Source organism: Buteo buteo, chromosome 10 (assembly GCF_964188355.1).
Source record: "Buteo buteo chromosome 10, bButBut1.hap1.1, whole genome shotgun sequence".
NCBI classification, from domain to species: Eukaryota; Metazoa; Chordata; class Aves; order Accipitriformes; family Accipitridae; genus Buteo; species Buteo buteo.
In genome coordinates, this window is record NC_134180.1 from 34,438,456 (window position 1) to 34,466,356 (window position 27,901).

At 48.9% G+C, this 27,901-nt stretch overlaps 2 protein-coding genes across 2 annotated transcripts; both read right to left on the reverse strand.

The window, feature by feature from the left end:
- Positions 1-350: 350 nt before the first annotated feature.
- Positions 351-11,002, reverse strand: LOC142035535 (vitamin D3 hydroxylase-associated protein-like). Its single transcript, XM_075037646.1, has 15 exons — positions 10,793-11,002; positions 9,302-9,415; positions 8,812-8,955; positions 7,705-7,838; positions 7,117-7,323; positions 6,595-6,635; positions 6,242-6,366; positions 5,519-5,644; positions 4,580-4,677; positions 4,313-4,412; positions 3,403-3,446; positions 2,330-2,369; positions 1,751-1,859; positions 1,253-1,398; positions 351-596 (listed from the first exon to the last, which is right to left on the reverse strand). The coding sequence occupies exons 1-15, from the start codon at positions 11,000-11,002 to the stop codon at positions 471-473; spliced, it is 1,764 nt and encodes a 587-aa protein (XP_074893747.1). The 3' UTR covers positions 351-470.
- Positions 11,003-15,174: 4,172 nt separating this feature from the next.
- Positions 15,175-27,825, reverse strand: LOC142035183 (vitamin D3 hydroxylase-associated protein-like). The gene is given in 21 exon segments (XM_075037032.1): positions 15,175-15,365; positions 15,368-15,431; positions 15,741-15,883; positions 16,733-16,841; positions 20,224-20,263; positions 20,881-20,924; positions 22,005-22,108; positions 22,111-22,168; positions 22,931-23,056; positions 23,848-23,871; positions 23,874-23,977; positions 24,605-24,645; positions 25,210-25,384; positions 25,387-25,415; positions 25,741-25,820; positions 25,822-25,875; positions 26,063-26,101; positions 26,103-26,186; positions 26,522-26,615; positions 26,617-26,633; positions 27,616-27,825. Coding segments are annotated over 21 exon segments (1,701 nt in total). The 3' UTR covers positions 15,175-15,303.
- Positions 27,826-27,901: the final 76 nt, after the last annotated feature.

A 27,901-nucleotide genomic window follows, 5' to 3' on the forward strand; every position in this document is an offset into this window, starting at 1 on the left:
TTGCTTAACAGCTATGTTTTTATTTTTGTGAGCAAAATACAGTGATGGGGAGGATAGACATGGCTGTATTCCTTACAGGGCAGCACAGTGTTACATCCATATGAAGTTACTCCAGTGCCAGCAAGAAAATACTATTGAGCTTTTGTAATCCTTTTCTCTCAGCATCACCCTGCTGCTTCTGCAAGAGGGCAGCATAGATGAAAATGAGGGTGAACCCCCATCCATGTCCATACTTCCAGGAAGGTGCAGTTCATAGATTTAGCATCATTTGAACCCAGCTTAAGCCAATGCTGCCCTCTGCGTGGCATCTTGGTTCCTTACAGGATCTGTGCTTATTGGCAAGGAGAGGGGTCAGGAAATGGCTTTTCCTTCCTCCTTCCCTCCTCGCTGTAATCTCTGCGCTGCCAGTTGCAAAAGAGAAGTCGTGCAGCACTGCGTGTTTCGCCACTGCGAGTGTGGGACTGTGGAGGCTATGCCGCTCTTTTCTCACGGCTGAGGGTCTCCACCTCCTTCATGAACCGGAGGCACAGCTCCTCCCGCCACGGCAAGGCCACGCACTGCACGGCCACGGGCAGCCCCACGGCTCCTGCCACGGCCTGCAGCGGGGGCAATAAGTGGTGAGGGGTTACCTGGGGGCTCAGACCTCCAGCAGCTTTTCAAACTTGGTTTAGGCACGCGGCTCATCCGGAGAGTGGGGAAGTTGGAGGCTGAGCCCTGCCATTCAAGCAGCGTTAGCGTGCTGGGGCAGAGGGAAGGCTCTTGCTGTTCTTGTGATAGAAATGGTTGCCAAATCTTGGGCAGCGTGTTTAAACACACACCCCTCCAGCCCGCTTTGCTTGGAGCTGTCTTGCAGCCAGATCCCTTTTCCTTCAGCATCCTCATTCCTGATCCATGCTCCGCTGACAGCCTGGGTCCGGTGAAGGCGTCATGGAGCAGGAGGAAAGTAGAGTGCTGTGCTGTGGGCTGTGGCTGTCACAAAAACCTACTCAAACAAGCCTTGCTGCATGGCTCCTTTCTGATTTCAGCCTATAATCCAGCTGGGGGGGTGCACCCCCAGTCTCCCCAAAGCTTAGTGACTTACTTTTTTGGGGGCTTGGGAGAAAAGGGATTTGCAAGGTGTATATAAAGAAGAGGTGATTTTTTTGCACTGTGCCCATATTGCTGGAGACATTTAGGAGCCCCTGATTTCAGTGAAACTATTACTTGAACACGTACCAGCAGTCTCTGCTCCACCGCTTTCCATGTTGCATACCTGTTTCAGCGTCCGGTCCCAGGGGTCGTCACCGTATCCTTGGTAAAGCTTTAGCTCTTCCTCATCAGCTTCTGTCACTGTGCTGACGGGTACAACCCCAGCGGGGAAGTTCAAGACGTTGTACAGCATCGTGGAGGAGATGGCAGCTGAGAGAAGCACAAGAGAGAACGCAGGTAGTCACAGCCTCCCGCCTTCCTTCAAACTTGCACATTGCATGTTCACCGAAGCCCCTGAGAACCAGCTGCTGCTGGGAGGAGAGATTGCACAGGGCTGGTTATCTGCAGGTCCAAGTTCTACTGCAAGAAACAACTGCCACCAGATCACTTCATCCATGTGTCTGTCTCAGTCTGCTCAGGTAGCTTTATGGTAGTTATTTTTCCTTCCTAATGCCCATAAAATGCTTAGGTGGGTGGTGAAGCTCCACCGTAGTGGATGTTTCTGTCCAGTCTCAACCGCTGTGGTCCTCTGCCCTCCCGGGAAGGTCCCAGACTCACTTACTGAGGAGTTTCCCGGCATATCCCGTGGTGAAGGCAGGCCCCAGGACAGGGCACAGCACAACGTCCAGCCGGAGTTCCCTCCACCGGGCGATGAACTCGGTGCGGTAAGCCTTGGGGAGGAGAGGGGAGATGACACGGAGGCCACATCCATGCCTGGAGCATCTCGGCTTCTCCAGGGTAGGCACCAGGCTCTGGCATGGCCGAGGAGGCAGTGGCAGGCAGCCGCTCTTGAGGGAAGAGGCAGGGGAGTGTGTGTCTGCCTCCACAGCACGTGGCCAGGAATTGGAAAGGTCCCTCTTTAGCCGTCCCCACACCCAGGACAGCCTTCGTTGTGCTGGGACCGTCAAACGTGGGCATTTGGGCATGAGCACTGTGGGCAACTGGGAAAGTCCTGGCTGGGTTGAGCCAAAAGCCCACCTACCCCATTTCTATGTCTCTTTTGTGCCTTTCCCTCCATCTTGTCTCCTCCCCAGCACACCTTGCACAACCCCTTTCCTAACTGATGACCCTCCGACCTGGCACTTGCCATAAAGCCTCGACTTGTAGCATGATGCCGGAGAGAAAAGTCCTCAAAAAATACCTCTATTTGATGGTGATGATTCCACATCTCCTTCACTGACCTGCAAGTGGAAATCATAGCAACATTTTTAAGCTTTAAGAGGAGGAGGAATTGCTTAAATAATTCTCCAGGTTGATAAGCCCTGGTGATTTTAGCAATTTCTTAAAACATCTTTCACAATTTGGCCAAAAGTTCCTTTGGTATTTGGCCAAGCAATTAAGCAACAAATGTCTGGAAGTGTTAGAGAAAAGATTTCTCTTGTGAGCCCGGATTTAGTACTCATCTCCACTGTCCTGGTTTCAGCTGGGATAGAGTTAATTGTCTTCCTAGTAGCTGCTATAGTGCTATGTTTTTGAGTTAGGTATGAGAAGAATGTTGATAACACACTGATGTTTTCAGTTGTTGCTAAGTCGTGTTTAGACTAAAGTCAAGGATTTTTCAGCTTCTGATGCTCAGCCAGCAAGAAGGCTGGAGGGGCACAAGAAGTTGGGAGGGGACACAGCCAGGGCCCAAGGAATATTCCATATGATGCGATGCCATGCCCAGCATATAAACTGGGGAAGTGGGCGTGGGCAGATCGCCGCTCGGGGACTAATTGGGTGTTGGTCGATGGGTGGTGAGCAATTGCATTGTGCCTCACTTGTATATTCCAATCTTTTTATTATTACTATTGTCATTTTATTAGTGTTATCATTATTAGTTTCTTCTTTTCTGTTCTATTAAACCGTTCTTATCTCAACCCACAAGTTTTACTTTTTTTTTCCTATTCTCTCCTCCATCCCGCTGGGTGGGGGGGTGGAAGTGAGTGAGCAGCTGTGTAGTGCTTAGTTGCTGGCTGGGGTTAAACCACAACACCACCACAGGCTTTCTGTATGACCTTATCCATCCAATTCCCTCAATCCTTTCAGGATAACACCAGGGGCAGTGCAACACTGAGGAGATGTGTTCCTAAGGGCTGAAGCCATGTCCAGGATGGAGGGACACCCCCTGCAGAGAGCAGGTCAGAACCTGTTGTGAGTCCAGTCCCCCCCCACCATGGACACTTAGAGGACCATTCACTTACATGGACATCCCTGGGGACGATGCCATCTTACCTCATTCCGCCTAAGGCGCTCAGATAGTCAGCCAGGCGGGGAAACTGGAAAGGCAAGAGGTTCTTGTTAGGGACATGACACGGGGATGCAGTAGTTTGTGCCATCCTGGGAAACCCCCGGTCCTATCCTGCCTCCATCCCTCGGGATGCTGCACTGAGGGTGAAAGATAATGATTAAAAATGCTCCTCATGGTTCTGAATCTACTTTGCTTTCAACTTCTGGTTGTTGGTACCCAATGTGTTTCTTACAGCCCAATACTTCCTGCTCACAGAGGAATGCACTGACTTGAACCAAGTCATTTCATCATTTTTGATAAATCAAACAATTTTTAGCTGGCATCTCACAGAAATAAGACCTCTACAAGCACTTTGATTGCCTCTCACTCACTGCTGCCTTTTTGATCCTGTCAGCTGAGAACAACCCAACCAGAGAGGCAGAGAAAATGGAGGATGGAGGAAAGAAGCCCTACAGAAGGATGCTCAGGTGGTGAAAGAGCTACAGTGAGGGCCAGCCCTTAGTAATCACTAGCAGTCCCCATGAAGTTGTGACCTTGGGGAGGCCTCCAACACGGGGATAGAGCTTCAACCTCGAGTCCTTCTGCTGCAGTAATCCCAATGCATGAATTGGTAGGCAAGTGAGCACTGCCAGGTCTAGCATTTGAAGAAACACTTGCAGTGGGCTCTGCATTAATCTTCTAGAGCTCTTGGCTGGTCCTTCTCTCATTTCCCTTTGCACTGGATAAATCCCAGCAGGGATGTAGAAAAGACTTTCCAAAGTGGTAGCATGCGCCTTGGCCTGAAATCCCAGTGTTTCTAGTTAAAGGTGTCCCTCAGTACCATAACGCTTTCAAGCATCTCGAGGTCTTGCTGAGCCTGCGGCCTCTGCTTTGAGCCCGAGGCCAGGGACTCACCAGAGGTTTAAGAATCAGAGCCAGCAGCTTCTTCCCCAGCCTCGGGATCTTGCAGGAATTCACCTGTGATTTCAAGCTTGGATCTACAATACCTCCTGTGCTGAGAGATAACAAGAGGAGGGGATCACGCCAGAGAAGCTGTTTGCCCTTTCTCAGAAACCTGAGTGTCTCCCGTTTGGAGATGGGCTCGTTTTGCCCGTGCGTTGTGCTCCCGGGCGAGGGGATGGAGGTGTTTTACACCGCTGCTGCCAGCGGGCTCTTACTTACAACACGTCCAACCAAGCACGGCCTCCGTCAGCAAAAAACGTCTTCAGAAACAGTTCAGTCATGACATAGTGGATCCGTGGTGGAGAAAAGGGCACCAGCTGCACCAGAACACAAGATTACGTGGCAGCCCGGGGATGTGAATTATTTCCAAGGCTTGACTGTGGATACACTTCAAAGGCAGAGCAGCACCTCCCTGGGCTCCACACGCCAACAGAGATCCCGGTTCAACACTTTACCAGCCCAGGCATCTCCCCATGGGATCATTCCTCCCTGATGGCTGTTTGGCTCAGCTCTGAGATCTCTCCAGAGCTGTTGCCTCCTCCATTCCGCTCCAGGCAGCCACAGAGCCAGAAACTGCACTAGTTTCCTACCTGTCCCAGCAGAATCAACGCCTGCTCAGACACGGACTCGCTTTGCTATGAAGAGCACCACTAGCATGTTTCCACAAGGAGAGAAAGGTGTTTCCCATCCCATGTCCCACAGTCCTTTTCTCTCAGTGGTCTAGGAAGGACAGTAGTCTCCACGGACATTGTGGAGAAAGGAGAAAAACACCTCTCAGAGCCCTGCTGGGGAACAACAGACCTAGAAAACGCCGGGGCAGCCTTCCAGAGTCAAAGGCAGCACTCCATGGATGCTGCTGTCTGGTGCGGACCACAGCCACCAGGTCAGAGATGGATTCGTTACACCCCTGGCCCCTTGAAGGTACAAACTTGCTAATCGCTAGTGCTGTTCCCCCATGAGATGCACTGCTACCTCGTGTGTCTGCATTGCGTACGTGGCTGTAGTAACTGAATAGTAACGGAATCCCGTATCTCTGGTAGGTCATTTATCCCCCAGCGGGGCTTGGGGGCTATGTCTGGTTTCTGAAGGGTGATTTCAGCAGCGAGGAGCAAAGCTGGGGACGCTTTGGGGAGAAGAGCGCAGGGTGGTTGTGCTCACCTGGTGCCCAGCTGCCCGCAGAGCCTCCCGCGTTTCCCGCACGGCCCGCCGCGTGCAGGGGGGCAGTGGGAAGTAGCCGTCCGTGTCGTAGTACCCGACCCGCAGGCGAGCAGAGCTGGAGTACACCTGGAGCAAAGAGCCACCAGTTAAGCATTTCCAACCCTGCTGGGAGCAGGACCGCCCCCGTGCTGAAGCCCACCGCAGTAGGGGACAAAAGGTCCAGGTGTTAGGGAGTAAGTAGTTTTCTGGTTTGCTGCTTATAGTTTCCATAGGTTACCCTTTCCAAAAGTCTGCCCTGGCCTTTTTCTCTAGCCTCCCCTTCATGTCTCCCTTCAAGACCTGTAGATTCAACCATTGCTACAAAGGATGGAGGTGAAAAAATCTGAAGTTCGTCTGCTGCAGAGGGAAAGGAAATGCCCTCAGCCAAGAGATTGGCTGCAGGAGTTTCTGATCCTGTCTCATCTTTTGCTTTTTGCTCCTAGTGTTGCCTTCCTCCCCACCCTTTGCTGGGGTCTCTCAATCTGATAAGCTATATGCCAGCTGAGAAGGCAGATAACTACTTATTAACCTATTTTTTTTCTAGTAATTATGAATTGTGCCCTCAAAGAGAGCTAGCAAGTTATAGAAACCAGTACTGTAGAGATACCTGGACCCTTAAAGAACGCATATGTTGAGCGTGTAGCACCCTCAAAAGAACCAGGGCTTGCTGAATTAAGGACTCACTTCCTCATCGAAGGGGATGGGGGGCACGGTAGGGTCCAGCTGGAACATCTCCTGACAGAGCAACGCCTTCATGCACAGGGCCAGGCTGTCCACATCTCTCGCCATGGGCCCCAGCACCCAAGGAACTGAAGTGGGACAAGAGCAAACATCCACGTTAAGCAAAGGGGTGCACCAAAACACTGGTCCACCCCTCTGCATGGCCACGTTGGCTGCAAGGGATGATCAGGCAACGAGGTGGAATGTTTCAGATGTACTCCAGGCGGATCTTGGTTGTCTCAGGCTTTCCTCAGGCCTAGAGGAGGACATAGGACTCTTCACAGCATATAGAGAGAAGCAATTAAAAATTCATGTACCTGCCAGGATCCCACTGACTGAGCCACTCACTCCAGACAGACTGTGAGAAAAGAAAAAGTAGTATATTGTCATTTCAGTAATTGTGAGATATTCCCAATACATTTGAATAGCATAGTGTCTTCACATAGAGTCTTCAGTTCAGGAGCCAAACCAGAAGAAAATTATTAAAAGTATTTGATTTGAGTCATGTGAAACAGAAAATTTTGGTTAAAATTAAAAAAAACCCCTAAACTCCCACAAATCTTAATTTTTGTTTAACCAAAAATGTTCCATTTTGGCATTATTTAACCACTTTAGACCCTTTTTCCTTTTAACTCCAGGCCAGATTTACAATGAAAACATGGCCATTTCCCCACAAAACCTAACAATGCTTCTTCTTGGGAGAGGTTTTGAGCAAAGCAAGCCAGCCTTTAAGAAAGTTTCCCCCCCCCCAAGCACTCACTGCCTACCTTGCCCCTTCTGCTGAGTTTGACAATTAGCAGGCTTCTTGCAGGGTGGGAAGGGCAGACCCCAGCACCTACCTGAGCCTTTCGGCCGTGGGTTTGAGCCCGCAGAGCCCGCAGAAGCTGGATGGCAGGCGGATGCTGCCACCGACGTCCGAGCCGATGCCCAGGATGGAGCCTCCCCCCGCGATCAGAGCTCCCTCCCCTCCCGAGGAGCCCCCAGGGCTCTTCTGGTGGTTGAGAGGGTTCAAGGTCTGGCCAAAGATGGGATTGCTGCAGTCATAGCTGGGGAAAAGAAAACCAGCACGCGGGCTGTCAGGAACAGCCTAATGCTGTTGGCTCTCCCTTGCAGTGAGCTTATCTGGCATAGCCAACCCCATACTTTCATCCCTAAATCCCTTGGGACCTGGCTTATTCCCATGAGCTTTCACTCTCCCTCCCCCACACAAGTGCACTTGATTTCTCTTTTGTCATGGTAGGGTTTTTTCCTCTTAATCTTGTCTGAAAGCTTTTTTCAGTTGAACTGAGACTGTTGGCAGCTGATGGAAGAGGGACTCGTCCAGGCAACATCTCAGGAGGCAGGAAGGAGCCTGTCCCGGGACCTACAGGCTGGGTTTTAGCTTCAGGAACACGACCAGAGGGAAGATTTCTAATGATGTATATTACTTGAAAAGGGATTGCGGCACGTTGGTCATTGCAAATGGGATGGCCCCTTGACTCTTCAAAACCTTGACTAGGACGCTGTCCTCCTGCACCGGAGTGTCCAGGCATTGCACAAGCCCACAGGTTGACAGGTGACCCTGCAGAGAGGAGAAGTGACAACGGACATGGTCAGCGCAGTTCCTCGGCAGTTTTGGAAGGATGATCTGGTGTCCCCTTTGGGGGGGGGGGGGGGAATGGAGGCAGGGGGCTACTAACCCAATCCCTTGCAAGCCTTTGCATGGAGGGCCAAAGACTCCCTCTCTTTCCATCTTTGGCAGAGGGTTGCCAAACACTTACATGGTTAAGGCTTCTCCTGAAGTTGTCCTTGCTCTTTCCCATGCTATTTCTCTCCCCTGACCCAGATGCAACTCCATAGGTGCACTAGCTGAGGATCAAACCCAGTGTCCTGCTGTCCAAGTGAAGCTACCAGTGGATGTTCAGGAAGGGAATACACATCCCAAGCAAATACAGTGTGATCCTTTTTCAGTTAGCCTTGGTGTTTGGGGCTTGCTTTGGGCTTAGAGCCCTTTTAACTGTGTTGGTAAGTCAACATGGAGGAGACTGCCTAACAAATTCAGCTCAGGATTGTGTGGTCAGTCCTCATCAGTACTTGTCTGTGAGGGGGTCCCTGGTGTGTCTTATCCACAGGCTCCTTCCTAAGGGGCTCAGTGGCCAGGCTACAGCACAACACGGATTCGAGGTTAATGGTTCCTGCTACTAATGACTTTCTAGAAGCTGAGCCATGTTCTTACCCCTGATACTGCAAACCTCTGAGTAGAAGCCTGAGTTATGGCCCAAACAACCATGTAGCCCAGCCTGTGCTGTCTCACATATCAGAGAAGAAATCATTTGGGTGTATAACTATTCACCCCTTGGTTTTTTGCTGATGGAGGCTTCTAACTGCCAGGGTTGCAGCTCCAGTGAGATGTGGGGCCACAGCCTCAGACCCAGCCAGGCTTCCCATGGTGTAAGCAGGGAGGGATCAGGCCCCTTCCCCATTCTCTGTGTCCCACCACTTCACCACCCAGCCCAGCTCACGATGCGACACTTCACGGGCACAAAGGGAAGCACCTTGTGGCTGATGTGATCCTTGATGCTGACGGGGATGCCGTAGAGCAGCCCTTTCTCCTTCTGCCGTTGTATTTCCTGGAGCTGCTCCTCACACTCTGGGATAAAATGTCGCAAGCAGTTTGTCTGCTGGGTCACTTCCAGGGCCTTTGCCGAACACATGGAGGAATAGGTATTAGTTAAGAACAGCATCACTGCACAGCTGCATTTGGTAGCTACCTGGATCTTCAAAGCAAGGGCTAGTGGCTTGGCATGAATGGTAAGTCCCTCCCCAGAGCATCACAGCTCAAGCCATCTCAAAGGACTGTCCAGTGATGGATCTGACCCAGGAGATGGAGACATCCTTGCCTTTTCATATCTTTCTCTTGATATCTGCTATATTAAAGACTTGTCATAATCACCAGGTCCAACAAGTCTTCTCAGCCACCAGCCCACACACCTCGTCATGGAGAACACAAATGATTTGCCCATCACACTGCAGACAGGCACTCACCTTCTCTAAGTAGGTGTAGAGGACAGTCCTGGGGGACAGAGACCCTTCCCGCAGTCTCTCAGTGAGTTCCAGCAGGGACAGGGACAGGATGGCATCTGTCTGGACACTGGGGACCTGCAAGGGAAAGATGAAGTGGATGCCAGGACAGCAGCTGCAGTTACCCTTTGGCTCAGAGGGTATTTAAGTTTTGCCAACATTATCAACAGAGCTTGCTGAAAAGGCGGACCCTGCATGTGGGTGTTCAGACATGGAGCTGCTGAATGTTTCATCCTGAGTTTGGATGTCACAAACATGATGCAAACACAGAGGCCCAGCTATATCTGAAGGTGTAGAAGAGCTTCACGCACTCAGCGCAGCAGAGGGCAAGGCAATGCCTCACATCAGAGCCTTCCTCCTGGCACTGTGGGACTTATCCACTGACCAAGAGTTAATCTCAGCTGAGCAAACACCAGCCTGGGCAGAAGGTACCAAAGTCCTTGCACACAAGTCTGAGGCTGGCCCTTTACCTCTCCGAATGGGTACGGGCAGTGTGGGTCAGCCCGGTCTGAAGACAAACATCTAATAGCCCAAGCCCAGCAAACTGCAAAGAAGTCAGGAAGGACTCACAGGTGGGTAAGATCTACTCAGGTGAAGAAGACTGGCATTTTTCAGTGCCACCAGCTTTTTTTTAAGGTTTTATATCATATTTATAGATATATATATATTTAAGAAAAAAGGTTGTAAAAATATGTACCACTTGTACCTGGTATGCCTTATCTCCAGGTACGTTATCTGTGTAAACATGAGCTGGTTTCACCAGTACCTACTCGGAAGCAAATGGAGTAGGAAGGAAAGGTGGTTAGAAATCAGTGTTGCAGTAGGAATTCAGGGCCACATCCATGCTGGTTGGGTGTCTGCCTCATTCATCCCCATCTTGGGTCCTGGTTGCTCCAAGGGGACACTGAATGCCCTGTACTTCATTAGTGATAAGTTAGTTAGGCCAAGCATCTTCTGGGCAGCCTGCTGGGCCGGGAGGTCTCACTTGCTGGGAATCCTAGTGAAAGCTCTTTTGAAGACTCTCCAAGAGCCATCCAGAAGCCAGGTTTTAGAGACAAAGATATAGGGGTATGGACAGATGTGTAGAGTTAGGAAGAGGAAGAAGCTTTCTTGCTTCTACCCATAGAGGCAAGAGACATTTCTAGATCCTGAAAGAACTGGGGTTTGGATCAATTAAGGTCCAGTGCTTCATCACCTGTGTTGTCCAAAACCTCTTCCCAGTGAGAAATTCACATCTTCCTGGCTGTAGACTCCCACCGCACCTCATCCAGCTTGAGGAGAGCAGTGATTTCCCTTCCTCCCAAGGCAGCCTTTCCTCTTGTTGAGGGCTGCTGGCACATCTCCCCTGGCCTCCTCGTTATAAAAGCTATGGAGGCATGAGCTGGAAGGAGGAGCTGAAGAACAGCATCAGCAGACACCCCAGTGGGACTCAGACCCCCCAGAAGGACAGGTTACCTGCTCCCTGAACTGCTGGACAGCCTTTGCCATTTTCTTCACACCCTCATCCCGGGTCCTCCGAGCCTCTTCCATTTTCTTCTGGATCTGCCTTTTGCCCAGCCATTTCCAGACCACCACGGCTGCTGCCGAGCTGCCGAGCAGGGCAAGGGCAGCAGAAGGATCCACCTCCCTCTCTGGAAGGAGCTGTCTCAGCTGTTGCTGGATCATAACGTGGCCTTCTGGTCTCCAGGGATGGAGTGAGAAAGAAAAGCAAGGCAGGAGCAGGAGACCTCCCCTGCCTCCCCAGACCTGTCTCTCCTCCCAGAACCACTGCCTCGGGTCAGCAAATAGGTTGTAAGTCCAAAGCTGACCACTGCAAAGCTGCCTTCAGTGGAGCGTGCAGTGGAGAATGATTGACCGTGAAATGGAAAAGGTGAAGGTTGGCCAGTGAACCTTGGGGTGTTGAGTTTATAGGGGCTTTCTGGACTGCGGGAAGTTCTCCGCTGCGGAGGAAGGGCTGTGGGATCAGCTGAACAAAAGAAGCAAGGAAATAGCTGCTCTCCTATTTCCTGCGTAGCCTGAGAAGGCAACAGGAGAAGGGGAAAAAACAGCTTGAAATCACAAGACTTCCCTGCACGGGGATGGGAAATGGCATGACAAGAAGATGCATAGCTGTGGGGTACCCACTCGCTCACCAAATCCCTTCGCCTGTGCCGCTCCCACGGTGGCCAGGGGCTGTTTCAGGAGGCCCGTGGGGTAGGGCTCAGCCCTGCTGTGATGCCTGCGTGCGCCAGAAGGAGAGGCTGTTCCACCCCATGACTGAGCATGCTAGTATTGCCTTAGAAGTGGAAAATCCCACAGGGTTGCAGGCCAGAAGCAAACTATTTCCAACAAACATTGGGACAGCTAGTAACTGAGGTCTTTCCAGCACAGATGCCTCTCACTACAAGCACGCAAGAACCATGCACTGAGCTGAAGGCAACAACCCAGCCAACATCAGCCCCAAAAGAAACACCATGGTCTGCCTGTGATCTTCTCTGCTTGTTTTGTATGGGGGGATCCTCCTAGGGGTCCCACCTTGGAAAAGGTTTTGGGGCAGCTAGATTGTACGTTACAAAACTTTGCAAGGTTGCACTTGATGGCCAGAGGCCCAGAACCTGATCCTGCTGTGACAGAGCGTGGAACTGGATATGGAAAGGAAGGTGAAGAGCCTGCTCCCATCAGGGCTAGGGAGTCCTCTAATGTGTGATTTTCATCCATTATCATGTCCATTCTTAACAGTTATTAGAGCTCACTGTTGTTTTTTGTAACAATTTGTGTCACTAGGGAACGTTCTTCTTGTTCTTAACTAGGGAAATTTATGAAGGGCTCTGAAAATTGGTTTTGGCATCCTCTAAGAAACAGTCTGGAGCGGGCAGCAATTAGCTGCATGGTAACAAATTAAGCCGGCCTTTTACTCTGTTCCCTTTCAGTGGCACCCTTGCTCAGAGGATGCCTCCCCAGCTAAGGCGCTGCTGGCTTGGCGAGAGCAGCGGCGTGGGGAGATGCCTGCAGCCCACCCAGCCCCTGCCCCATGGTGCTGGCTGCAGCAGGTGCCTCTGGAAGGTGCGTGTGTCCAGGGTCAGCACGCAGCAATACCCAGCCGTCCCCCAGCCTCCAGGAATCCGCGCAGGGGCTTCCTGAGGCAGAGGTGGGCTCTTTGCCAACGTGACAGCAACATAACCTCTATGATGGGCTGAGCGGACGTGGGAGGTTTTTTTTCCCCCGTGCTGGGAAGTGTCAGGGCATTGGCTTCCCACATCTGCTTGCGCACCGAGACACGTGCTCCGATCCTGCCCTTTAGCCACTTAGCAAATGTTTAACGGAGCCAGAGCCAGCTGTGTCCAGACCGACTTGGCGTTTCAAAGGGCAGATTTATCAGCAGGTGCGGCTGCTTCTGCAGATGGCCGGATGCTGCTGAGGAAGCCCCTTTCCCTGTCAGTGGGTGAGCATCTCCACCTCCTTCATGAACCAGAGGCATCTCTACTCCTGCCGCGGCAAGGCCACACGCTGCACGGCTATGGGCAGCCCCACGGGTCCCTGCAGCAGGGACACAGGCAGTGGGTGTGACTGGAGGGAGGGAGGGTTGAATCCACCCTCAGGACTGGGATGGTTTCAAAAATCCAGGCTTGTTTTGCACCCTCCAAGTAGATCTGCTGAGGTACTCCAAGAGCCATAGGAAATTAAAGAGTCCCTGCCACAAAGGGGAGCAGCTACACAGAGGCAGACGGGTTGGGTCAAAGTGGGGGGCTTTGTGTGCCCCACATCTAAGCAAAGGGGAGCAAGGGATGCGTGGGGAAAAAATCTGCCAAGAAAGAGACCGCTGTCCCCATGGGGAAACTGAGGCAGGGAAGCAAATGGTGTCCCAAGTCAAATCTCGAGTCCATAGCAGAGGAGACAGACCTTCCTGACTCACAGATCAGCGTTCACTCCTCCACATTGCACTGGTGCGCGCTAAACAACCAAGGCCAAGTGCAACGTTTTTACAATGTTTTTCTCACCTGAATCTATCCAGGTCCAAGGTCAAACTCACCTCCTTCGCTTTGCACCATCACAGAAAAAAGGCAGACCAACTCAGTTCACTCTTGTCCCCAGCAAGAGCTGCACTGTCTTTGCTTGCAAAAGCAAACCTGCACTGACTTACTGTCATCACACCCCATGCAACGCCTTCAGCTCTCAGGCAGGCTGGGTTTTGACAGAAGTTTTCTATAACTAAACTGTCTACACTCTAAATTGCTAATAATTACTTTTAATTCAGCTTTGACTCCATTTTGATTAAAATAACAAAAAATAAATCCTGACAGTTGTACCTCATCTTCATGTTTTTGGAACCAAACACTCTGATGCGCTTTTTCAAAACAATTTACAAAATTAGGTATGTTAACTACGCTGCCCTTGAAAGAATGTTAAGGACATTTCACAAAAAGCTGAAATCAGTGAAATGGGCTGGTCCCCTCTGGAGAAGTTCTTCCAGTTGGCTCAGAAGGCTGAATAAATGTTTTCTGGGAACTCTCCAGTTTCTGACTCATTTCAGCCTGGAATATCTATTGGAAGCATGAGACTTTCCTCAATCCCAGTCCAAATCCACCAACACTCACAGAACATAGCAACTGCTAAGAAACTTGCTACTGCTTAATCTGCACCTTTCCAACAACCAAGAACATCAGTTGAGAGGTGAGCATCTGTTTCTATCAACCATTTTTTTTTGCATTGCTCAGCCAGGACCCTGTTGGCTCTCCCTGAATAAACTGCAATACGATGGGGAGAGAAACCTCCCGTACCAATCCTCACACCTCTGACAGTGGGGGCTGCTTTCTCTGCTGACCATCCCTACATCTTTCCCACTTTTGTGGGTATTGCACTATTTTCCTTGGGCTTTTTCATAGCCAAGTGGGTTGTATGGATCCTACTTACAACTTCTCCAGCAAAGTAGAGCCACCATCAGCAAAGATGCTGCAGGGAGCTGTTCCAGGAGCATTTCTACTTCTTCCATCATGCCTGGTGCCTTGCACAGGTCTGTCCTCACCAAGTGACAGCAGAGACTTCAGCGCCTTGTTGGTGAAAGGCTGGGATGTTCCCAGCTGCTCCATGGCTGGGCACAAAGCTTACAGCACGAAGTTGGTCTTTTCACTGGTGTCGTCACAGGCAAGCAGTGGGGAAGCCAGGGGATTTGAGTGCAAAGTAGGAGAACAGTAACAGAAAAAAAAAAAAAAAAAGAGCAGGTGAGACCATGCTTGGAAAGATGAGGACTTGTGCAGCTAACAGCTGTTTCAGAGTGAAAGATGTACCAACCCTAATTCTTTTTTTGTGTTTCAAGGGTGAGCCTTGCTCTGTATGTCAAGGTGTTTCATTTCACCTATTTTTTTAAACATTTGCTTATAGCTAGTTCAACTACCTTCTCCCTTGAAAGTTGTTTTAAATGAATGCCTGGGATCCTGGGGATGTTCGTGTCTCTAATGCCTTCTGCCACTTTCTGTTAGACCAGAGAGCTCTGTTTGCTTTGGGTACTGTAGGAGGCCAACTGACCTGTCCTAACAACTCATGTTCTGCTGATATCAGTTCTTCTAGGAGTTTTATTTGCACCTGATGTTGTGACTACACAAAGTCTAACCTGCAAACTAAAGAAGAAACCCTGCAAAATAAAGTAAAACCAAGTAAAAAAGCTGGATTGTCCAATGACTCAATCTCTCAACCTTGCTCGGTTGCTTACCTGGCTGCAGAATGAAATAACTATAATTATTGGACTCCTTTGGTCCAGCATTAACTCTCGTTCCTTTCTTTTGTTTTTTTGACTCAGTTTAACAAAGAAGGACAATTTGGACAGAAATGAGATTTTTGCTGACTCTTTTTAAACAGCATTAATTGCCAGTTTATTGGAAACCGTGGTTCACAGTCTGTAGGTCACTATCTACTTTGCTTTGTGCATCAGGTAGAAGGTGGCTGGAGTAAAGGAATTTAAAGTCATCATAGTGAAGGCAGGTTCCCAGAAATCACACATTTCTCTTCATGCTGTAGGCAAGTGTCTCCACCTCCTTCATGAAGCGAAGGCATGGTCCTCCTGCCATGGCAGAGCCACGCATTGGATGGCCACCTGCAGCCCCACAGCTCCTTCCACAGCCTGCACAAATTAAGCACGGTGCTGATTCAGAGCACCAGAGCACCTGGGGAGGCACAAGAGAGAACGCTGCCTTTTGACATTGTAGGAAAAGAAGACAAAGGAAGACATGCAAGGGGACAGTTGTCAGGCTGATATACACCAGCCTAGCTGCACCACAGGCAGGGTAGTAACAAGGTGTATGCAAGCTGCAGTACTAAACAAGCTCCCACTCTCGTCAGGAGATGTAGACAAGCCTTGGGACAATGTGCCAGAGGTGTCACTCTGCCGGTCATAACCTTCTGCTAAGAGTTAAGCTCTTTCCCTGCTGACGTCTTTCAGCCTCTTATCCCAAGGGTCTCTGTAGTGCCCTTGGTAATGCTTCAGTTCTTCCTCAGCTCTTGTGGCTGTGCTGACTGACACCACCCCAGCAGGGAAGTTTATGACATTGTATAAATCTGTATAGGAGGTTGCAGCTGGAAAAGATCACATAAAGCATGCAAAATGGCAAAATTTAGTGTGCGGGGCCAGCAATGACTTTTGGATGACAACTTGGGTTGCAGGAATTGTAGACTGGAGTTGCGGGACCTAAAGAGACCATGGAGAGGTTTGAGGGCCACATGGCTGCTGAGACCAGAGACACGTGCCTTCACCTGTCAGTCAGGTGGAGGTTAGATCTGCTCTGGGAGAGACAGATATGGGTATTTGATCTGATTCAGAGTCTGCATCTATGTTTCCCATACCCCAGGGAAAAATCCCAGCTATCTTTTCAAGATACTCCAGATGTCCAGTTCTGCAACACCATCTTGGGGATTTTGGATCCCAAAGGGCCATTGCTAGACAGATAGAGGACCCTGACTGTTTGCTGGAAGGTATAAAAAATTGCCTTTTTCTGCAAGTCACAGGCAACGAGCCTTTCTGCTATTTGCAAAGTCTTGGGAAATGTAAGATGGACACATTCAGAAGAGCCTGGCTTTGTACTAAGGTCTATGTCCCCTCTCACAACGATCCTCACAGCCACTCTCTGCTGCAAGAGTAGTTCTTGGGCTTTCTACAGGACAGACAATGCAGGGGAAACTCACCCATGAATGACTGGGACAGATGTGCCACTAATTGCTGCCCCATAATAATCCAAACACCTACAGATGAAGTGGGAGCATGAGACAACCCACCCAGAGGAGACCTCTCCTTTGCTTTCTTCCCCAGAGGGAAGACCAAGCACCACATGTGGTTTGGGGAATGTCCAAGAGACCAAAATATCTTGCTCCAGTTCTGCCCACAAATACCACCATGGATGCATCCAGAGACACCTCAATGGAGATTACCAGAGAGCTTCCCAGCATAGCCATGGTTAAAGGCTGGCCCCAGTGCAGGACAAAGAATCACATCCAGCCTTAGCTTCCTCCATTTAGCAATGAATTCAGTGCCATAAACCTAGAAGGAAAGAGAAGAGATGACAAACAATGTCTGTTGGACAGCAGTGGCTTCCTGGATACAACTGAAAAATCAAATAAAATCTGAGCTGTGCTTTGAAAGAGCCAATGGATTTTGTTCTTCCACCCTTGGGTTTCTTGTCAGAATACAATGTGCTGCCCAGACCTAGACATTAATGCTACGTAGGGATTTCAGAGTTGATTTCTTCAAGCATTAACCCAGTCATGCTTATAAACAGTTTTGCCTTTGAATTTTTTTGAATGGAGATCAGTAATAGTTTGAAGAGTTATGTCTAGCTGACTAAAATGTCAAATTTATTAAAAGTTTTGGTTATTTTGGTAGAAGAATCTAGAAGACGTGAGTTCAAAATATTTCCATGAAACCTTCTTTCATTCTGCATGAGGATACAGGTAATAAAAAGCAGCAGCAAGAGACAGCTAGGTGAGCCCGAGGTCTTCCCCCCGCAATACAGGAGGCACAGCTTCAGGGTTGTACTGTAGGTCCAAGAGAGATCTAGATTTGTAGTCTGGTTTATCACAGCTTTGCTGAACATCAGGCAACGAATGAATCCACCCTCAAAGAGTTGGTCCACTTAGTAAATAGACATGGGTGGACCACAGTATGGCTGCTTCTGCCCCTGGTTACAGGGGCACATTTGTCCCACGGTCCAGTCCCTGTTCCGCACAACTCTCTCACTCCCAAGTTTTCTGTACAAATGCAAGTTTTCTTCCACATCTCTCACAAAAGCCACAGCCACGAGGCTATTTTTCAGTCTGACCTCAATTTCCATCTGCAGTCTGAGATCCTTCCTGTTGAAAGTTCAACAAATGAAATGGGTTTCCAGGAAATACAGTCAGTGTAGCTAACCTGATTGTTTTTCTGAGAGAAAAGCTGGTCGCTAGCCAAAAGTTTTGAATCAGCTCTTGTTTGCAGTAGATGAAAAAATGTTAATATGGTTTCACTGAAGAAAAACAATTCAAAATATCTCTGAGGCCAACAAACCTTTTTAAGAGTTTTCTTTTTGGTTGGGTTTTTTTGCAGGGCGGGGGGAGGGATCTGTTTTCACCTAAAAAAAAACCCAAACCCATTTCCTTCCGAACACTCCCATCAGCCCAGTGAGCAGGTACGTTTGTAGGAGTTTTTCCTCTGCCCTATAATCTGTCGGACCTGCTGCAAGTGAGCATGCACGTCTGTTGTGAATGAGTGGTTTGGGCTGCCTAAAGAATCACTCTAAAGGGTATTAGCAAAAGTGATTTAACAGTTTATAAAAGAGCAACTTCACAAAGTTCAATGGCAAGGTTCACTCTGTTACTTAATACATGGATGAAGCGTACAAAGGAAAATCAAGTTAAAATCAAACTAGAATGATTTATACAGAGCACAAAGACGCAAAAGAGTAAGGGACACCTTCCAGTTGAGTCATGCAGTTCAGAGAAGACCCCCTTGCTTTCTAAACTCCTGATGGAGCTTAGGGGCAGCTAGGTCCAATCTTCGTCTCAGACTTGGGCAACTGTTTATGTCTAACGGAAGGAATACAAAGAATAAGGAAGACCTTCCCATTGAGTCATGAGGTTCAGAGAAGACCCCCTTGCTTTCTAAACTCCTGATGGAGCTTAGGTGTGGCTGGATCCACTCCTAGTCCCAGACTTGGTCAACGGTTTATGTTCTAAGGGAGTATATTTGTGTAGGAGCAGTCTAAGGTTCATTCACAGTTTAAGGCAAATCACAAGATTTAGCAACACTTAATCACTGACTAATTTAACATTTACAAAGTGATTCAATAGAATTTACCACAATCACAACAGTGACTTAATTATAGTTTCTAAATGGCAATATTTGTACTATACTTGCTATCGGATACCTAGGTCAATTCACACATGCACGCATGCAGACACAAAAAGATAGATAGATATATATAAACAGAGGTATACCTGTTAAAAATTCCCCTCGAGTTCAGTGAAATATTCACATCAAATGTCTTGGCATTTCTCAATGGGGGAAGGGTTGAGCCTCAAGGAGTGAAGGGTATCAGCCCAGGTCCCGTTGTCAGCTTTTGGCGACAGTCCTCCAATTTTTTCACAAGCTGGAGAGCTCACGAGCTCCGAGAGGTGTCCCAGTCAGAGGGGGATGCTCGTTGCAGCCCGCTGCGGTCCAGGGGAGCTCAAAGGGCCTCACTTAGGACTGCTGTTTATAGGTTTGCAAGATGATTGGCTTTGGTCAGCGTATTTCCATTCTGGCTGTAATTCTTGTCAGGCAATTCTGGCACCATCCAAGGTGGGCCATGATCCAGGCAGCTGGATTTTCGGGTATGGTTAGGGAGTGCCCAATCATCCTAACTCACTGTACCATAGCCAGGATAAGAAAGCACCAGATTGTCCCAACTCACTGCACAAGAACACAATGTTGGCAGGTCCTGACATCGCAACGTGGGTGGGGGGGTGGGGGGTGCTGCACCACCACAACGCCCATCGAGTGACCGGCACTGGTGGAGGCTGCGTGGTGCAGGCAAGGGGCACGTTTCTTCTCGGGAAAGGTTGCGAGGGTGTCCCAGGGAACGCAGATCCTGCCTTGTGGGAGGACGCTGAAACAGCTCAGCTTCTTCAGCCTTGCAAAACACCAGCTGAAAGGGGATACAATTGCTCTCTATAAATAGATCAAGGACAAGGGAGGCAGTACAAAATACCAGAGGGGAGAGATGTGCTATTTAAGCTCAAGGACAGGAATAAAATGAGGATAAACTGGAAGTGAATAAACAGCACAAGAAATATGAAAGTTTCCAACCATCAGAGCATGGAGGAGAGGAGCTGGCCAATAAAAACGAATGCAAGCATGAAATTCAACTGGTTTTAAAGAGGAATCTGATCAGTTTGTGGGCAGCACTGGACTAAAGTTGTCCAGGAGAATGCTTCCTGTCCTATGCTCCTGATCCCAAATGAGTTCATTTGAAATAAGCCAAAGAGTTACAACCACAATTTTTGACTCCTAAGGCCTCTGCTTGATTGTTCAAGCATGGTCTTAGCTCATAACAATAGCATCTAGTGTCTGAAATGAAGGATTTGCACCAAGAGACAGAAAGAAGAAAAAACGAAGCCTCATTTTTAGTGGCTGTTCTTATGCTATTTCTGCTTAGGAAATGCAAAGGATAATATTTCCTCCCTATCCTACAGTAAGTAGAGACCTCCACGTGAACATGTATTGCCTTGAGTTCTTAGCACTTCTCGCAAAGCTTGACTTTCAAAGGAAAGCCTAGCTGCTTTATTTCCACATGATCCCTTTCCAACTCTGAATACATCACAGAGCTCAAAGCAATTGCTTAGAAACTTTAGGGATCTCTCACTATATTTAGTAAGGAAAAAAAAAATAAATAAAAAAATCACATTACCGCCACTGCTCCACGCTGATCCCAGAGGTTTTTGGCAGACCTGGAAAGGTGGCAGAATTAATCAGCTTTGGGACTGTGGCAACAGAAAACAATTAACAAAATGCACAGACAGCCCATTGTTGTGGAAACAGCATGACCCTTCTGGGAACAAGTCATAATATCACCCAGCTGAGTCCACTGGGTTCACACGTGCTTACAGGTACATCAAAAGAACTTATGTTAAAAGCATGGCAGATCATGGCAGGCTTCTAAATTCACTTGCTCCCAGTTTGGTGTGTCTCTGTCTCTCTTGGAGGGGCAGATACTTCACACCACACCATACCTGCATGTGGAGACCTGTCCATTAACTTGGCACGTGATGCTCTGGGTACCAGAATTCACCTGATGGGGGAAGTAGCCTGTATGTCTCTGTTCTGATCTCCATGGAGACATCCTAGCCCTGCCATGATGAGGATCCTTGGGCTCTTAAAATAATCTCTGGCTGCATAGCCCTGGTGGTGCTAAACCCAGGTGGTGCCGAGGCAGCTCATCTGGCTCAGCCTCTGCCGCGTAGCCCCGTGACAGGGGTTTGCACAATGAGCTGGCACCTACCTGCGTGAACCGGTGGACACACTTGTGTGCATCCCCTTTCTCTAGAGCTACTTCAGTGCATCTGACCCCACTCCACAGAGAGCGCTGAGATCCCAAGCGATTCGTGGGTACTTTCAGAGGGAAGAGAATAATTTAGGATTAGTCAAGAACAATGCGTGCAGCTGAAATAGCTGGCTACCATGTGATTGCATTTTGGGCACACTTCTTGTCCTAGCAGAGGTGGGTCTGAAGAACAGATATGGTTTCCAGTGAAGTAGTTTTACTCCCACATTAATTTATATATTTAATCACAACAACCCATGCCAGTAAGGCTCTAGACCACACTGCTAGCCCTGGAGAGCATCTTCTGGATGCGGGGATGCTGTTTAGACCTGTTGTGGTTTAACCCCAGCCAGCAACTAAGCACCACGCAGCCGCTCACTCACTTCCCCCCCATCCAGTGGGATGGGGGAGAAAATCGGGAAAAGAAGTAAAACTCATGGGTTGAGATAAGAACGGTTTAATAGAACAGAAAAGAAGAAACTAATAATGATAATGATAACACTAATAAAATGACAACAGTAGTAATAAAAGGATTGAAATGTACAAATGATGCACAGGGCAATTGCTCACCACCCGCCAACCGACACCCAGCCAGTCCCCGAGCGGCCATTCCCTGCCCCCCCTTCCCAGTTCCTAAACTAGATGGGATGTCCCATGGTATGGAATACACTGTTGGCCAGTTTGGGTCAGGTGCCCTGGCTGGGTATGAGAAACTGAAAAATCCTTGACTATAGTCTAAACACTACTGAGCAACAACTGAAAACATCAGTGTGTTATCAACATTCTTCACATACTGAACTCAAAACACAGCACTGTACCAGCTACGAGGAAGACGGTTAACTCTATCCCAGCTGAAACCAGGACAAGACCCTTGCCACTCTCTTGGAGCTCATTGCTGGATGAGCTGTATGGCTCATGTGTTCCCGAGAACAAATCATATTTCAACCTCCCCATGCAAAACTCCCACAAAAGGCTGTCAGAACCACTTGATAAGTTCAGCCTGGGTTTAGGGACTAAGTGTATTTAAGTGTATTTCACTATTAAGCCCATCAAGCACTTAACATGAAGCAGCCTACCTCCTTGCACACGGAAACTTCCCCACCTTGCAGATCTCCTATAACACGGACGAGACATGTCTACACATTTACTATGGGTTTCAAAATAATAGCCAAGATCCTTTTCACTGGAGCAGGAAGCCTGTAAGTATTGAACTGGGAGTTCAGGTTAGGATCCATGATGTCTCCTTTAAAATCCCTCTGGTGAACAGCTCATCTGCCACATAGTCAATCCTGGGTGATGCAACGGGAACAAACTGCAAGAAAACCATCCCTGTTCAAGAGGCAACAAAGATGAATGATTCACAGAGCCCTTTGTGAACCTCTCTGCCTCACTGGTGAGGTGAGTGGGAAGTGGTGGAAAGCTTAGGCCCTCCTTGCTGCTGTAGGACAGCAAGACCCCATTTTCAAAGGAATCTGGGTTAGCAGCACGTGCCCACTGTCCTTTCCCGTCTCCAAGGCATCAACACATGTTGTGACCTGGCACGGGCTCCACTCCTCCAGATGTTAGAGAGGAATTTTTAGAGGCTTCAAAACACCAAGTATTTTTAATTAATTTGCATCATTGGAACAGCTCCCATATAGAAATCCCCATTGATGAAACCACAGAATAATTTAGGCTAGAAGTGGTCCCTGGGGGCTCAACTGCTCCAACCTCCTTCTCACTTACCCACCAAGAAATCTGTAAACTGCGTTTAACAGCTGAGGAATCATGGAAACTATTGTGAGTTTGATATTTATGGGAACACCAAATATGATGGAAAAAACACTGCTTTAGAAAAGGAGAGACTTGGAGATATCTGAAGGCAATTCTCCTGTTTGCTAGGCCAGGAATATAAGCAAGATCACTTTGATTTGGGAAACAAACTGTTGCATTTACCTTCCTCTTCATTATACTTGCCGCAGGGAGGGATAGTCCCTGTTTTATGGGCAGCAAAAGTGGAGACAGAAAATGACTTGTCCAAACTCTGTAAGGAGCAGGATAACAGCTCCAGGCAACCACAGACATGAAAACCCACCATATGCCATGCATCCTGGAGGAGCTTTCTTTTCTGCTGGATGGCCCATTTCATGCTGAGCGACAGCTGAAAGTAGTGGTCTTCTTCATAACACCCAGTCCAAAATGGCTTTGAACTGGTGTAAACCTGTGAGATGAGGAGCCATCGCTTCCATGCGTAAGACGTACAAAATTGGACCATTCCCAGGGCTCAGGGAGGCAGCAACTGAGGTCTCCTGGGTGGGAGGAACGATGGGAGCAATAGGGCTGGTGGAAAGCAGTGTTGTCCAGAAGATAGGTCGGCAGCAGTGGTCCTTGGCATGGTCTTTCTGACACCACCTTCTGCCATGTGAAGGTGTCCCAGCTTTGAGATAGCAGGTGTGATAGTACTTGTACAGACCACGTGCCTGGGATGCCTGGCTACAGGCAGAGTTCAGGGGCTGTTCCTCTAGGGTAAGCGACTGGTCTGTATTGTCTGGGTGTCAGGGACAACTGGAGGTTCCTTGGATCCTAGGACCTGAGGCAGAAAGACATGATCAGATGGTAGAAGCAGAGAGCTAATGGCAAAGGGCAATGATTTCTTAGATCAGTGACTGTTAAATGAGGCTCTGTAATTAAAGGTGTGAGGGGTGAATTCTTCTGATCAGGAGAAATCAGCTCCTTTAGGGATTGGGCCAGGATGGAGCCAACAAGCTTGTTCTGCATGTCGCCGGGAAGGGAAGGGGTCAGCATCCAGCAGCTCTCATCAAGGCAAGGCAAGAGGGGCCCGACAACCCTGCTGCGCGGCTGCTTCTGGTGGTTGCTTCATGCTGGCTGCCCTCTGTTCAGAACGACACTTGCTTCCCTGGGTCCTTCACTATCTTGAGACATGAAACTAGATAAGAATCTCCCAAGATCTCGCTGGGCAAATGGAGACATGGGATTGCCTTTGAGCTTCACCTCCTCATCAAAGGAGGGGGTGGGCAGGGCATGGTGGGATCCAGGCAGAACATCTCCTCGCAGAGCAGCGCCTTCATGCAGAAGGCCAGGCTGTCCATGTCCTTCGCCATCGGCTCCAGCATCCCTGTCGCTGCAAGCACAAAGGTCCTATCACTGCAGGCAGATGGGCTGGTGCTGTCTCATAGTTACTGGTAGGGACCCAGCATGGAAGAGTTTCGGTCAGGCCAGGGAAGAGGAATGGGGAACTAGTGTAATGGGCAAGAAGTGAGCAAGGAGGTCCAGCAGGGACAATCCGTAAGTCTCAGAGCAGAGGTGACCTAATGAGGCTGACCTTCTGGGCCAGGCTTCTTCAGGCACAAGGGCTGCTCAAGAGGAGCGAGGGCTGCAGCCCTCCTGCCAACAGCAATACCGCTTGGCAGCAGCTGAAGCCAGCACAGTCTCCTGGAAGCATCTCCAGTGAGACACCCCAGGCCTTTGGGATGCCCATCTCACGTTTCTCACTGCTACACATGGCATTACCTGGACGGGTATTGCTTCAGTTCTGCTCAGATTCGGCTAACACCTACCACCATCCAGAACAGAATAAATGGTGCAAAAAGGTAATAGTGCAAGGCAAGCCCTGGTCTAATAGATTACCGGTTTTGACTGGCCATGAGACACCTAATTGAGCAGGCACATTTGCTGGCATTTCAGCAGCAGGAGGAGATGTGAGAAACAAAGGTTTGACAGTAATAACATGTCATCTGGATGGATTTACCCGATTTCATCCCTATGGTAGGAGAAACCACACCTAGTTTCCTAGGAACATAATGAGAGAAGCAGATTAGCAGCAGCTCTCGCTGTAAGGCAGGTCACCATGCTGAGTTGCAGCCTTCCCATTTGCCCCCAGTCAACATCTAGGAGGGCAAAGAGTCCTGCAAAGATTTGACCCTTTCTAGGCTAGGAAGAATTCCATGGTCTGTAAGCTGCTAGGGGCTAGAGACAGTTTTTATCATCTCCTTTCCCTGGTGCATCTAATTCCTTATCTGTGAGCAAACCACCTCTGATAAACAGAAAGCTCTTACAAGCAAAGCAAGGGCTGGAAAACATCTGAAGAGGAGATGATCCTGTAGTATTTGCTTTCAGCTTCCTGGCCAGGGCTATTAAAAAATTGAACAAGTCTTTCCTGTATTAACAGATGGAGGGCATCACATGTCATTAATAGAGCCCTTTGCCCTAGCTGACACAAGGAAACAGGCAGGTTAGGGTGCTAACTTAAGCCTGGAGGAAACCTTGGGCGTTATTGCAAAGTTTGGTGCACTGTGGGGGACACTTTACAGCCACCATGGCAAGTGGAAGAAGAGGACAGATGTTGGGATGTACCTGATCCTGTTGCCTGTGGGTTTGAGCCCACACAGCCTGCAGAAGCTGGATGGCAGGCAGATGCTGCCAACTACCTCCAACCCGATGCCCAGGATGGAGCCTCCCGCTGTGATCAGAGCTCCCTCCCCTCCCAAGAAGCCCCCAGGGCTCTTCTGGTGGTTGAGAGGGTTCAGCATCTGCCAAAGATGAGGTTGCTGCAGTCATAGCTGGGGAGAAGATCAGCAGGTGAGTGAGGTACTTCTGTCTGCAAACCATAAATACAGGGCACAGAGCATCTGTGCAGGGATGAGTGTGGAATTAATCCCAGCAGGTAGAATCAGCATGAAGTAGATTTGTTGGGACAGCTGAATTTAAGAAGAAAGAGGCATCAAATATAAAAGAAATAATTTCAGATTGAAATGAGGAGGCAATTAACTCAATGTGCACGGTTAGCTTGGACAAAGGTGGGAGCTTGTGCATGCGGGCCCACCCTCTCTCAGATAGCAAGAGTCACATGTCATAGCATTTTCATGAAGATGAACACAGGATTACTTTATCATCATCTGTGGGATGTTGCTTTTAATGAAGGGGATTGCCCCCTGGATTTTTGGAACCTGGATGGTGACACTGTCTTTCTTCCTTCACTTGGCTGAGAAACTTCACCATCAGTCCAGAGGAGATGTGGCCCTTGGGGATGGGAAGCAAAGCTCTTCAGGTACCAGAAAAGATGCTGTTTGGAGCAGGTTTGATGGTCCCACAATATTTGGTCCAGAACATCCTTGTCTGAGGGAACTCTTAGCCAGTCCTACTGAGGATGGGACATCCTGGCCTCTTCCCAGCCTCAGGCCAAGAGACAAGGGAATTAGGGAAGTACCTTGCAGTTAATGTGATCCTTGATGTTAATAGGAATGCCCTAAGAGCAGCCCCTTCTTCTTCAGTTTCTGGAGCTGATCATCACAGCCATAAATGAAGTCTATCACGCAGTTCACCTCCAAAGCCTCTCCAGAACAGAGAAGACAGATAAATGATGAGGAGGAAGGAAACAGTATTTAAATTGAGGTTTCAAGCTGAAAATTCAATCTCCTCAAACCTCCAACATTCATTATTTAGACCTTACCTATAAACTTTAGATGTTTCTTGCTGGGATAGTTTTCTGCCCTGGATCTCTGTCCTACATATTTACCCATAAACCACCGTTCAGACATCACAGTATTGACAAATTGTAATCCCCAGCGTTGCCAGTTCTTTCAGCAAATGACCTGGTTTTATATTTGGAAGTCCCCACTGCAGAAGAGCCCTGCAGCATCTATCCCACACTGGAAGTATCACTCACTTTGCCTGTGTAGGAGTAGAGGACACTTTCTGGGGACAGGGACCCCTCCTTCAGCTTCTCCACCAGCTCCCCCATCAGCAGCGAGAAGATGTGCAGTCTGAGTGCCTGCATTCTGCAAAGGGTAGGAAATTGGGTACAGAGGGAAGTAAAAGACAGAAAAGGCTGGTGTTGAGGCTGCAAATACCCAGTTTTAACATCTGCCCAGGAATGACCTAGAATGGAGAATTTTAGGAGACATTCCCTGTGGAAATGCAGACCTCCCACATAGCACTGTGCATACTGGAATGGGGAATTTGCTGAGTCTTAGTTCATAAAAACAGATCCAAAACAGGCAGAAAACTGCTTCTTGACTGGGGCGTTGCATGAACCTGTAAGAGAGGTTTGACCTGTCTCTGTTTACTCTCCTGCGGGCCTTCACCCCCCTTCTAACTCATAGGCATTGTGTTGAATAGCAGTTCAACCAGCTAAAGTTTTACAGAATTTATCATTAACATGGGGGAAAAAAATGTGTAGGCTCTTTGCAACCTCCTCCCCCAAAAAAGAATAGCAGTAGGTATTTATTAGGGGTTTAAGACAAATCCCAAATCCAAGGACCTGACCTCCTAAAATCCAGGTGCTTCTTTACCTGGACATGGGCAGGAAGAAATGGCTTTTGGTCATCGATGTGCAGATGTTGGTGGGACATGAAGCCCTCCCCATACTTTGAGGATGATGGGACAGGAAGGTCCCTATGGAGGGGCAGAGGTAAGGAGGATGGGAGAGGAAAGGCTTCACAGTAGGGACAGATGAGGAGAAAAGGGCATAGGGAGGTCTGGGGTGGTGATCCTATTCAGTATGTCCTCAACTCCAATCCATCTTTCATCCACAGGATTCCCTCAACAGGTCTGTGTTAAGAAATACTTCCTTTACACTGTCTTTATGGGAGTCTTTTTTGTGATAATGGAGGGTGGTGACCCTCAAAAAAAATGGTGATGATCCAAAACATGCACACACCCTAACCACCATTCAAAGAGGGATTGATCAGCACTCCCCCATTTCTTTGGTTACCCAAAATACAATCCCTTCTTCCCACACTCACTTTCCCCCCAAATTACCTCTTGCTTAAACCTGTGAGCTGCCTTCTCCATTTGCTCCAGGGACACATCCCGTTTCCTCCTCGCCTCCTCCATCTTCTGCTGGATCTGCCTATGTTCCAACCATTTCAGTAGCACAACGGCTGCAGCTGAACTGCAGAGCAGAGCTGAGAGGGTGCAAGGGCCTCCCGGTGCTGGATCTATGACCTGCCACAGTCACTCCTGGGTCATGATTTCTCTCTCAGTCCTTCCTGGTTTGGTCCAGATACGGACACTTGGGTCTCCCACCTTCTCCTAAGGAGGGCTG